At 42.7% G+C, this 13,154-nt stretch overlaps 2 protein-coding genes across 3 annotated transcripts in view; both read left to right on the top strand.

The window, feature by feature from the left end:
• The first annotated feature begins 3,527 nt into the window (after positions 1-3,527).
• On the top strand, positions 3,528-5,824 carry LOC133397285 (protein FAM180A). Its single transcript, XM_061667986.1, has 3 exons — positions 3,528-3,884; positions 4,719-4,816; positions 4,974-5,824. Exons 1-3 carry the CDS (start codon positions 3,815-3,817, stop codon positions 5,295-5,297), a joined length of 492 nt encoding a protein of 163 aa, XP_061523970.1. The 5' UTR covers positions 3,528-3,814; the 3' UTR covers positions 5,298-5,824.
• Positions 5,825-6,162: 338 nt separating this feature from the next.
• The window catches only part of sema3c (sema domain, immunoglobulin domain (Ig), short basic domain, secreted, (semaphorin) 3C), a 31,390-nt gene continuing 24,398 nt past the window's right edge, over positions 6,163-13,154 (top strand). The window contains exons 1-2 of one of the 2 annotated variants that reach the window (XM_061667186.1): positions 6,163-6,312; positions 6,434-6,510. The gene's annotated coding sequence lies outside the window, so the exon portion shown is untranslated. Of the gene's footprint in view, positions 6,313-6,433; positions 6,511-12,935; positions 13,061-13,154 lie in introns of those variants that run through there. The other variant, XM_061667184.1, reaches the window with a different exon arrangement.

The following is a 13,154-nucleotide window of genomic DNA, read 5'->3' as shown; positions in this document are numbered from 1 at the left end:
TTCGTATCCAAGTACCAGCAGACAAATCCGTGCGCGAATGAAAATGCTATCATGTCGGCTATCGTGACACATGAGCAGGCGGGGACTGAATTATGGTCATATAGTATGTTTGTGGTAAAAATGTGGCATCTGTATAATTGGCATTAAATACGACCTCGCTCCTCACCACCTATAGTACAAAAAAAAAAAAAAAAAAAAAACTGGTGTAAAGTTTGACTAGCAAGCGCTGTCATTTATTGATTCCTGACGGTGGAGAGTTTTTTTTTTTCCTGTTTCTCGAATAAAACGTGGCCACAGGTTACTGGTTTGTCTTCATTAAAAAGTGAATATTGCACCTTTGATTCATGCAGGGAGTCACATTTCCACGAGTGCACCACTGGGACAGTTATTCAGGGTAAATGCCCGCTACAGGTGACAGTTATTTCCCCATGGGAGTGTGAAGATTGGGTCAGGTAGTGTTCTTGCCCATTACTTGTAACCATGACAACAATATGGCCCAAAACTGCAGAACATTTTTTAGCCCAGTCTTTTTGTTTCCATCGGTGTCTTTATAGATCAAGTCAGCCTTTGTTTGTATCCCACCGAAGCATTTTCCCACCAGTGTCTCACCTCACCGATTGTCGGTGTCCAGCCAATCAGCTTCCTCTTTTCCCAGGTATTCTTCCACCTGCGTCTGAGTTTAATTATTAGTCTTACTAATTGGCTCCCTGTCTATTTCGTTTGGTATTGATATTACTTTATCACCACCCAATCATTTCTGTCGAGCACCCACCCCCCACCTGTGTTTTTTTTTTTTGGTGACCTTGCCCTGTTTTGCATCTGCGCCTCTGCCCAGGTGTTTATCCACCTGCGTTTTTCTTGAGTAAACATTTGTGCCTCTGCCTGAGCACTTTTCCACCTGCGTGTCATTTATGAAAGATCCTACCCTGGTCCTGTTTTTTGTGTCCAAGCCACTTTCCTGAGTCCCGAACCGAGCCTTCTCACACCACACCTGTGCGCCATTTATTCTTCAAAAGGTGTGAATCTGCCGCTCTACTGTCACGTTAATTCCGTCCTTCTACCCCCTTTGTTTCCCGACTCACTGACTCGGTGAATCATTCGCTGATGTCAGTTAATGGACTGTCAAGGCCTCATCACCTGTAGCGTTCGTTTGCTAATAATGAGTCCGTCGGGGGTCGGGTTTTGACGTCGGTTCAGCGGCGCCCCTCGCGGAAACATCACGCCACCCGCTGAGATTTTTGTTTCCTTTGCTTTTAATTGCTGGCGACCATCGGCTTGTGCTAATTATGTTGTCACCAGAGTGTAACGCGCGCAAATGAAATGCTACAGCCGGTGAGGCTGATTGGGCCCGATAATGGCGAGTCGAAAAGTCACTTTGCGGTTGGGGGGGGGGAAATAGGGATGTTAATTTTGAGGAAATTAATGTACGGCTCTTAATTAGGGTGTTGGTGTTGCTTACCACCAGACATAGTAATAACAAGCACTTAACAGTTTGCAAAGAACAGTTGTTTTGGTATTTGTTATATTCCCCTTTTATAAAAAGCTTTTCAGATCTTGGACTGCTTTGTCAAGATGTAAAAAGAAAAAAAAAGAGTGAGGGGGGGGGGCAGGAATGAAAATAAGCAGAGCTTTGAAGGGGGGATCATGATTGGATCTGACTTTTCATGGACTAACAAGCAGCGGGTTGTAACAACAGTTGATTTCGTCTGGTTGCGATGGCTGCCGCTGTCTGGAAACGCAGTTTTAATTAGCATCCAGACACGACAGGTCAACGGGTAGGCGGCGACAGATGCCGTCGAACGAGACACTCTGCTTTGTGAGGAGGCTCGGGCTGTTGTGATGGGGGAGTGGAAGTGCGAGCTTTTAACAAGGGACACGTTTGGATGCACTTGTTTTTTTTTCATGTCGCACACAAAAAGAGCAACGAGCAGATCCAGTAGGAAGATAAATCCAGCCAAAGACATGGTACTGAACCTCGCTTTAATTGTAGATATTCTATATATAATCATGAGCATTGTGGACCATATACACAATAATCCATGCCAATACATATTTAAATGATCGAGTGATGTGTATTTTAAATTTAAACGTTCAGCCTATAAAAAGATACATTTTGTCATGTGATTAACATCAAGTCAGCTTGACTTTTGATGTCTACATTTACCTCACACTTGAATGGAAGTCAATTAGGTGTGGAAAAGTGATGCCTGCAGGATTTTTTTTTCCTTTATCGAGACATCAGTGTCTCAACACTGCCCCCCTGTGGTTATTGGCAGCACTGTATGCCAGAAAATGGCAGTTAAAAATTGACCAATAGTTACGCACTAATTTGTGACGTCAAAGTTGTCACGTGTTTTGCTTCTTCTTTGGCTTTTTCTGTGATGATAGCCATAGAAACAACTAAACACAAACTCCAGTGTCTTGAATGCTACTCGATGCCTCTCGACATTTGCTTTTAATGTCATGTCCGAGTAGGCTCCAGTTGTTGTTCTGCTTGTAATCTTGTGTCTCTTAAATGTTACGGGAGGGGGAGGGGGGGAAATTTCATATCTGCTTGTTTTGTGGGGAATAGAACAGCGTGTCGCACGCGCTCGCAGAAAAACAAGCGGCACAGATCTGATTTCCGCCTTGGTTGTGGACTTTTAAAAGGCAGATAATATTCCGCCGACATTCTTGTGGGAAATTAAAAACAGGCGCTGGTAAACAACAAGGCGGCACATATCAACGTTTAACCCCTGATAAGAGCCCTGTCTTGCTCGCCGGAATATACAATGAGTGAGAAGGGGGTAATGGGGGGGGGGGGGGGGAGAAAAGGCAGGAGGGGAGAGCATCTGAGGCTTCGGTCATGTCGTAACGCAATCTTCAACCACGGCAACGTTTTCCAATTATTCGAAAAGCAGGAGTGGGCAAAGCTTTTACATTATCAAGGGTCTTTTAATATTGGTCTTTCGCAAAAAAAAGGTTTGATTGTTTGAATAAATAAAATCAAAAGACAATTTTACTTAAACATTTATTTTTTCATTTATTTTATTACATAATTTTACATGTACATTTAATTGTGTTCATTGATTTATTTAAAAAAAAAAATTGGTAAAATTAAAAAATGTACAGACCGCATATTTTAAACAATATGAAATAAATCATTTTCATTTATTGTAAATGAAATAAGATTTTGTAAAATCATTTATTATCTCAAATAATTGGTTGTTTTAAATTGAGTAAATCTAAATTAGACAACTTTACATGCACACTTTACATTTATTGAATGGTTAGTTGATTTATTGTAAATCATAAAAGTGGTAAAATCAAAACAATTTTGCATATACAGTAAATAAAATGTTTCACATATATAATTAAGTTATATAATGTGAACAAAAAATATTTGTAAAATAGACAATTTTACATACTTTTTAAAAACAATCTTATCAAGTATTTAGGTAATTGAGTGATTAGAAAATAGTCAAATGGATCATTTAACATGCACTAAATTATTCGTTTTTACTCTACTTTTTTTTTTAACCTCATCCACAAATGACCTACCCCATCTATCTATCCCTTTTCAAAATCCAAGTTTGCCCACCCCACTGTTCTAAACCAATAGGCTTCTTGCCTTAGATGTCACTCAATATCAATCGGCTTCTTGCCATTTTTGACATAACTCCAAGAAAAAGCGTCCGGTCCAGTCCGCCAGCCAGTGGCTGATCCGCGCCAAAGAGGGACGTCCGTCAGTTCCGGACGCCCGATCGCTTCCAGATGCGAACGCGACGTAACGACACGAGACCACGGCCGACCAGAAGATGGACGACGCGTCGCGATGGCCTCCGACGTGCTCCTGCTGGTTTTGCTCATCAGCGGCCTGGCGGCCGCTCGGCACCCTCGCTCGGGTGAGTCAGCCTTGTTAATGTTTACTGACTTCAAAAAGCTACAAAACTCATTAAAACCGTAAAATCAGTCTTTGAATTGGAAAGTTTGCTTGTTGCTGTTGCTGGCTTTGATCAGTGAGGAATTTCTCGCAGCGCTTATTTTCAGTCAGGTGGCCTGAAAACAACTGGACACGTTTTATTATTACACAAATAGCTATAAATGTAAGAGTTTTGGCAAATATGCCTCCAAAGTCAAAACAGAAGGATATAACAGTAATAAACGGGAGATGATAACCACAGAAGAAAGAAACGAAGGGGTCGAATTTGCTCAGTGAGCCTCAAGGGATGAATTCACAAAGACGAGCCGGTGCCCTCGACGACTTAACACGATGTCTTCCCTCCTTTACATCCTCCATTTTGTTTGCCTCAGTGTGGTCCCACGCCTCCAGCCAACGAGCGGTAACGTTTAGCACCGCTAATTAGCATAGCTTTGTTGTTCCCCCAGCGCTGTGCCGGGATTAAAAGTTCCCCGCGCGGGTTGAAGTCCATCAGGCTACGCTTACGTGTTCATTGAGTGAACTTCGTGTCGCTTTTCAGGGAACAAAGAGACAAAACTAGGAGTCATCCAATAATCAGCAGTTTTTTTGTTTGTTTGTTGTTTTTTAAACCAGTTTTATTCTTAAAAAATAAATAAATACAAAAATGTTCCGTCTGGTTAAATGTATTTTACAAATTTACCCTATGTTATCAATCATCACATTTTGGTAACTCTTTTAACATCATCATTTGGTTGAGTTGTTTTGGTTCAATTCATTTTGTACCAACAGTAAGGTTGTTGCCTCGCTGTCTTTTCAGCTTTGTACCCAGCGACGTTGCATCCAAAGTGGCAAACACCATGGCTGCTGGCTCATTCCTTCCAGAAATCTGTGGAGGATGTGGAGCTTCTGTTCGAGGTTTGCGCTCCGCATTCAAATTATCAGCAGGAAGACCAGGAATGTTTTTTGTTCAAGCCACATTCTTTTCCCACTAAATCAACTTCACATGAAGACTTAGTTCAATTCAAGTGCACTCTTTGGACACCCAAACTCCATTTCCTTGTCTTGTGTTCAGATCCTGTTGTCCGGTATGGAGATCCTAGGAAAAGATCCGCCCGTCATCCCTGACGCAGAGCTGGCGTCCCTGCGGGGCGCTCGCTCACTGGAGCTCATCTGCGACGGCGTCCTCCCAAAGAGCCTCCCGGAGGTCCTGCGTCTGGCCGCCGGGCTGGATGAACGCCGCCGCCCCATGAGCGCGCCCGACTTTGAGAGGACCGTGTTGACGCTGGTGTACGCCGCCCAGACGGCGGCGAGGGCGAGCGGGACAGAGAGGCGCCAAGCCTGGGCCGGGTCTTTCGTCCGGCTCTTTAGGGCCATCCGGAAGGACCTCGCGCTTTAGGCGACAGGTTTTCGTGTCAAACTTGTGCATCAGTCACTACAGTGGACAGTCCTGCCTCTCCCTGTATACTATTAGGCAGTGAAGACACTTGTGTCCACTGTCGTGACTGAGACACCATTTTGAATATATAAAACTTTTTTTTTTTAATAGCTACCCATTGTTGGTGCTGATGTATGTAAGCATATTGTAATATGTCATGTTATATAGTTATTTCCTTTTGCTCACATCTTTCTTTTCATTGTTTTATTGCTGACTGCAGCAATTTGTGGCTGTGCGCCAACTTGGCAAAGACTGATTAGGTCGGAAATGAAAAGCGAAGACTGGAATTTCCTGCCTTTGGGTGAGGAGGATGATTATTATTATTTGAGTGATAGTGATGGAGCATCAATGATAACAGAAGGACACTTCATCTTGACTGGAAGGGACTTTATAAATGTTTCAGCTTCTGTTTTTTTATACGTATTTACAGTGGTTCTAGCATAAATGCTGTACTTGTGGGATGAGTTATTAAATATTAAAATCATCAATCTATGCATTAATTGTTGCATTTGTCTTCTACAGATTATAAATATAATTCATCATCCCTATATTAACGTGGACACAGCACCCCCAGGTGGCCACTAATCAAATGGGCTCTTAAAATTATTATTTTTATTTCAATCTTCAATTTTATATTTTCAATTTAGGAGAAATGCACAGAAAAAAAATAATTTTGGTAAATTTATTCGTGTATATTATACTGGATACTAGACTGTAGTTTACATTGTGTATTTTGTTTTATAATAGTACTACCTCTATGGCCTTCCCTAAAGCATTGAAGTGCAAATATCACCCAAAATCGTCCAATTTTTCTCATACAATATTCTTCTCAAAGTTGCCTTGTAATGTGTTTGACTTGCAGGATATATATATCGTTCACCCGCTAGGTGGCGGCATTTCCCACGTGACATATGACGTGCGTCATTTTCCACTCGAGTGAGTCGTCTGCGCTACATCGAGTCACCAAATAGTACAGGTTTGTTAAATATCCATCAAATTTGCACTTCTAATCGACTATAAATGTAGTTTATTTACTATTCGGCCGTACAATAAGAAATTTCATATTTCGTTTTATGTTTGTTGTTTGTAAACAATAGGAACATCTCAGTATGCTAGCAAGCTGCTACTAGCTCAAGGTGGTTTGTGCAGGCTGGTGTCCCTAATCAAGTGGCCGGTGAGTTCTCTTCAATTACTGTTTAAAAAAAAAAAAGTTTGATTCGTTTTAACTCTTTTAAGGACATCACTCATAAACAGATGAAAATCCATTTGAGTGTTTGGTGTGATACTTATTCCCACAATTTATGTGACAACGGGATTAATTGAGGCCCAAGCGTTTATTTCTTCATCGATAAAACATGCATTCAAGTTTAACAGCTATTTTCATATGCTAATTTCATATTAGCATTTAGCTGAGGCCAGTGTATTTTGGAGTTCTGCAACAACCAGCAGAGGGCGTGATTAATCCATGCCCAACATATCTATTTTTGTGCCTAAATGGGATTTACACGCAAATTGAATTGATGGTTTTCATTGCCTCACGTCAACTTTAACATTTTTTTTTTCATTTTTCACTACTCTTCTGTTGGAGTTCACAACATAACGACAACCAATTGAGGGTGCACTTAATCCTAGCCTGACATAGCTATTAACTGGCGAAACGGGGTGTCAACTCAAGTTTGATGACTATTGTCATTATTTAACAACAAATTAATATTTAGCTCAGACTCGTATTCATTTGATGGAGTTCACTACTTGGTGACAAGCAGCATAGGGCATGACTAATCCAGGCCAGACGTCGCTATTTGCAGTGTAAACGGAATTTAAAGTGAGGTTTAACAGCTAATTTTGTAAAATAAAGTCAGATTAGCATTTTGCCAAGGCTGGTTTTTGTAGTTTTGAAGAAATACAGGCGTAACGGAGTTCACGACACCTAAAGGGGCGTTAATCCAGCCCGATGTAGCAATTCAATGCCTAAATAGACCTTAACCACAAGTTAATCAGCGTCGGAAGAAAACAACAGCCAACGGTGGTCCTTGGTCCCTGGTTTCGCTTCGCCACAGGTCAGGAGAAATGTTGCTTTAACCTCCCGCTAAACTTCCCGATAAGCGGCATGGACGATTGGACCACCTGAGCTCAACTTCCGATTAGATCTACCATGTACGTTTTTAATTCAGAATATCGACACAGGAGAGAGGCTTTTAGTAAAACGAGCATGGAAACTCAGGAGTTTGGGAGAGACTAAGAAAGGTGTAACATACACATGGTGCACAAGCAAAGGGCCAGAGTGTCATACATCCTGGATAATGTAAACGGACGGCGCTTGGTAAAGAGTGGTTTAAACACGAGTCGGCAGCTAAATGGGACGACCGACAAGCGGGTGGGCGACACCAAAATAAACCTTGAAGACGGACTATCTGCCCTGTTGTGGTTACGACCCTCCAGACTGTTAGCGGGGGTCTCGCCACTTGCGCTACCCACCCAGGCCCCCACAGGCAAACCTACTACCAAATGGCGGCTGTGATCCAGCGAAGCATGACGAATGACTGACTTTCACCCGGGGTTCAGGGGTTAAGGCGTATCTCTTACCCAACCTTGGCATTAGATACAGATGCGTGACGTTGGTTCCCATGTGTCCCCGCTGGGAGGTTACTTGCAAAGACTCTCTGACAGCTCAGAGACTTCCCCACAGAGCAGAACCACTCAATCTCTAAACTTCCAAACCTCTACAAATTAGTCCATCCCTGGGGTTCATTTGCCAGGTTTCCTTCTGTGAAACATCCCCCAGACCAGCTTGTGGCCCCTTCTCTGATATGTCAAAGAATTCCCCTGCCCCCCTCAAAAGAACGGAACTCCTCAACATCGGGTCCATCCCATCCCAGAGGCTCACTCACCTGGATACTTTCTGTGAAACATACCCCAGGCACCCTCCACAAATTACTCCGTCCCTGAGGTTCCCAGCCAGGTTGCCTTCTGTAAAACATTCCCCACCCCTCAGGGGCAGAAACCTTCAAAATCAAAACAACCATCAAAAGTTCCTTCCTCAAATTTGTCTGGCACAGATGTTCAGTCACTTGCTTGGTTTCTGTAAGACACCCTCAACAAATTAGTCTGTCCCTGAGTTTGCGATGTTGCCTTCTGTGAAACATCCCCCAGGCACCCTCCACCAATTAGTTCATCCATGAGGTTTAACCCACCAGGTTGCTTTCTGTAAAACATAACCCTGACCGGAGGGTGACTTGCAAACCCCCCCCCCCCCCTCCCTCTGACATGCTTGGGACTTCCCCTTTGGAACTTTAATGCTCAAAATTTAAACCTCCAGTTCCCTCCTCAATTTGTCCCCCGCTTGCCTTCTCTAAGACACTCTCTACAAATTAGTCAGTCCCTGAGGTGCATCTGCCAGGTTGCCTTCTGTGAAACATCCCCCAGACCCAACCCCCACTGACAACCACTCAAACTCGGAACCTCCAGTTCCCCCTTCAAATGTGTCCAGCACAGAGGTACAATCACCAGGATACCTTGTGTAAAGCATCCCCCAGACCAGGAGTTGACTTACAAATCCCCTCTGATTGTTTTGGGATTCCCTGATCTAGATTAGTAAAAACTGCATCAACTAACAATTCCTAGCTGACGCAAATGTTTTCTTTGTTTTGTGCAATACTGACGGATTCAAGTATCAAATAATAAAGCAATTAGTGAATTTATAATGTGTAAATAATGAAACAACTCCCAGTGCCAGAGTTAAAAAAATAAACTATGCTAATGTTATCAATAATATGGCAATTTGGATCACTCCGCCCACCACTGCCAAAAATACGCCCTTTGGCCCTCAAACAGAAAATGCAATTCTAGCTGATTAATTTTGGGAAGCAGCACTCAATGATTGACCTGAGTTGGCCGACATGCTGTATTAACACAGCTAATTTTCGCTCTTGTTTACCCGATGCGCGGGCCCTTTAAAAAAACACCATGTTTTATCAGTATGCTCTTTAGCCGTGATTGCTGTTGTCCTGCAAGTATTTCCTGGTCACCCGTTAGGAAAAATATACACCCGACATTAAGCTGTGTAACATTATCCACAGTTTGGCCTTACGGGGACCAGAATTCTACCACTAACGCGCAGGTCGCAGTTTTTTTGCGCCACATTCAAATTTTGTGTGATAGTAACGATACTTTATGGTCTTGATGTGTACCATAAATGGTATCTCCAACTCCTGCTTTCATTTCGACCAAGATAGGATTTTTGCACAGTCACCCCATTTATCTCCATCTCGTCTGGGCCTTAATTAATCAGTCGTTTTGCCAACTCCCAAATAACTTCACTACTTGACCTGCCACAAAAGTGTAGGTTACATTTAAAAACATGCTACGTTGGCAAATAGTTCATTTGTCAAAACACAACCCACCCGAGAGGGATCCATCCATCCATTTGTCATACCGCTTATCCTCACTAGGGTCGCAGGCGGGCTGTAGCCTATCCCAGAAATCTTCGGGTGAGAGGCGGGGTACACCCTAAACTGGTCGCCAGCCAATCACAACCCGAGAGGGATTTCCCTCACAATCACAATTACCTCACAAGTCCAGCACTGATTAGAATTAATAATAATTCAGCATGGCTAGTCTATGAAAGTCAAATTCTTCTGAAAGCAGACGTCCCCATTGAATATACACGACGCGCATTGATTAGATTCTCTCGCGACGTATGTAGTGGCCCGGGGCAGTGTGGAATGCATATGAAATGTAAATGCCGTGGTGCGTGCACAAAAAAAAAAAAAAAGTCAAGTCTGCGTTCATTATTCCGCTAACACAAATCAGTCGTGGTTTGCGTTTGATGGTATTCTAAATGAAAGTCAGATGCCCCTTGGGCCTGGCACAGGATTTCCTATGCGGGGGTGGCGCACGCTTACGGCAAGGCTCAAGGGATGCCCATAAACTGAGTATCCGTCAAAGCACGTGGAAAGAGCCCACCTGCAAGTTTAACGTGCTTGTTTTTATTTAGCTCCGGTTTGGGGATTGAAGCATCAATCTTGCGCATCTGCAAAGCCACTCCAGGCTCTGCCTACATCTACATCTGCTACCTTGTTTAAAAAAAAAAAAAAAAAAATAATTTGCTGCTGATGACACCACCTTAGTCTGCTTTCGATTACTTCCTCCTGTAAACTTTTGTCCTCTCAGCAGACGCATCAAAGGTCCATCTTAAGTGAGTCGAGCGCAGTTTATGAAAGCACGCCGCTGAAATTACAACCCAAGCCTTAATGTGACTTACTTTGACAAACAAACATCCACAGGCTTCATTTGCACTGCGTGTTTATACAAACACTCGCCGCTGATAAATCAAAGCTAATAGCGCACATATTGTAGTATGTAACTATGTAAAAATGTTACATGCTAAATTGGACTGTCATTTATATTTGGCTGTTTGGCGTTCCGCCAGCATCAAGCTTTAGCCCACTTTAGATCATGCTTGAGATGATAATCAATTGATTGTAAAATGTTTGGCTGTGTGGAATTTGTTGTTTGATTGCAGAATAGCTATGCTATTATTTAGAATAATGGTTGTAAAAAATAATAATGAAACACACGTGTGCACCTTTCTAAAAGTTTGATGAAACTAACCAAGCATATTTACATTATCAAGACTCCCTATATTTGTTTCATTAACATAGCTGTGTTTTCCTTAAAATAATTAATATGTATATATTAATTCTGTATGCATTTATCTCATATTTGTTTAATTTATTTATTGCAGATAATAGAGGAATATTAATAAAATAAAAATATTTTACTTAATTCGTTTGCCCACCCTTACTATAAAACAGTCAAATGCGGATCCCGAGTTGATGATGCAAACCCCACAGAACCATCATCCATCATTATGGAGCATTGAGGCATTCAATACCTTTGACACAGTTTTTCGTGACTCTAACGCAACATCAATTTTCATGTTTTTAGAAGAATCGCTTCTTTCGTCACTGTTCTGTGTTTTCTCCCTGAGTTGCTGCTGTCTTTGTTCAAAACAGAGCTGCGCGGGTCTTATTGCGGTCATCGCTTTTGTTTTTCAAAAACACCTGGAAAGAGGCTTGATTTGAACATTCCCCATCCATAAGGAATGTCAGCCAGTGGAACCCAAACAACGAGCATTCCGGACAATGGCATTGATCCAAAGCGATAATAAAATTCACACCCAATCAGTCCTAAGCCGAAGGGAACAAGATCCTTCAGATAAGACCAGATGATGATCTCACCGACGTTAAGGTCCACCTGCTTGTTGGACTCTGTCCCGCAATCCAAAATCCAATTAAAATCCCAGCAAGTCGAGATTCCCAGCATCCCTGAGGTCCGATTAAAAACTGTTTGAGAGCCACTGTCTTATCGCCTCCTCTGTTATTCCCAACAAGTGTCTTTTTCCTGGGAGTCGTAGCCCAAGAATGTTGAGAGTAGTACAAATACATCTGTACTTGCAATGTTTTTTATTTGTGTTCAGGGGTTCCAATTAGTCAATGGAAACCAAGCACCCCACAGAGGTCAACCAAGTCCCCCTTGTTCGCATGACCTGTTAGCTAAGTTGGCAAAGCTAAACCGAGCTGCAGTGTTATGGGATGTACAGTGTTATCAGAGGTCATTTTTGATAACCGCTACATGTTGTAACTAGTGCGGACAACAGAGCTACCGTTAGCATCAACCATCAACCACCCTCATCCTTTATTGGTACCTTTCATCCAAGAAAGCAATCTGTTAAAAAAATGTCAAAAACAATTATTTGGCAGCGTGTAAGAGGCTAATACTTTTGCTCAAAACCTGAATCCACAAATAAAATGTCCCAAACAAATAATAGTGAGAAGAAAAACTTTTAACCGCAGCATGTTAAGGCAGCCAAGAATGTCAAGTCAAGCCTACAATTTTCCAACTTCCCTAAGAGAGGTGCAACTCCACCAAACCGCGACCAGAGTGTAAAGTTTGTCGCCATGAATCTAATCATGCCATTACTCCTGTGAAGCAGCAATTTACCGGGAATGCAGTGTGAAAGTAGCTTACGAAAACGTCATTGAGGTGACAGTCATGACAAAAATATTTCTACCACAGCCCGTTTAGGCAGCCAGCAATTGAGGAAAGGCCAACAATCGCCTCTTTCGCATTGGTCATCACTTTCCCAACTCGTTGAAGGTACTGATGCAGGGGTTTTGATGGCAACTGATGTAGTATTGTATCTGTTCATATGTTAACTAGACAACCAGCATCGGGGTTGTGAACTCACACGGGCTCCACCGTTACGGATCTGGTGCGATAATTTGGTGGGCATTACCTTAACAAAACGTCTTTATCAGATTGCAAAAAGCAATGTTTCTACCGCAGCCCGTTTAGGTGGCCAGCAGTTAAGTCCCAGCAATTATTAATAATAATATGTCATTATATAGGCATCCATTGTCAAAATGTAGTCCTGCTGTTGAACTCGTGTTTGCTGTCTTGTTAATGATGGGGTGGGCGTAGCGAGAGGAGCGAGGAAGAGGAACGAGGGGGTTTGGCGTAACAGGACACCCGCCTCTCGCTGCGTCTTCCCGCTCTCCTCCCTCTCCTCGCCGTTCAGTCAAGTCAGCTCGCGAGGCAGAACAGATCCCTTCTCGGAGTCCTGGGACTTGCTTATATATTTAAAAAAAAAAAAGACCCGTTTACCATTTGGGTTCTCTACTTTGGGAATCTTCACCTGGATTAGGAGCGGGGGCTGAAAGGTGAGCGTGTCAGATCGAGGTCTTTCCGGATTCAGGATCAGGTGGAAAGCATCATCAGGTGTACCGTCCCATCGTAAAGTCTAACGCATTTCCG

The sequence above is a fragment of the Phycodurus eques genome, chromosome 22 (genome assembly GCF_024500275.1).
Source record: "Phycodurus eques isolate BA_2022a chromosome 22, UOR_Pequ_1.1, whole genome shotgun sequence".
NCBI lineage: Eukaryota > Metazoa > Chordata > Actinopteri > Syngnathiformes > Syngnathidae > Phycodurus > Phycodurus eques.
Note: the sequence above shows the minus strand (reverse complement) of the source record. Positions and strands in the feature narration are given on the sequence as shown.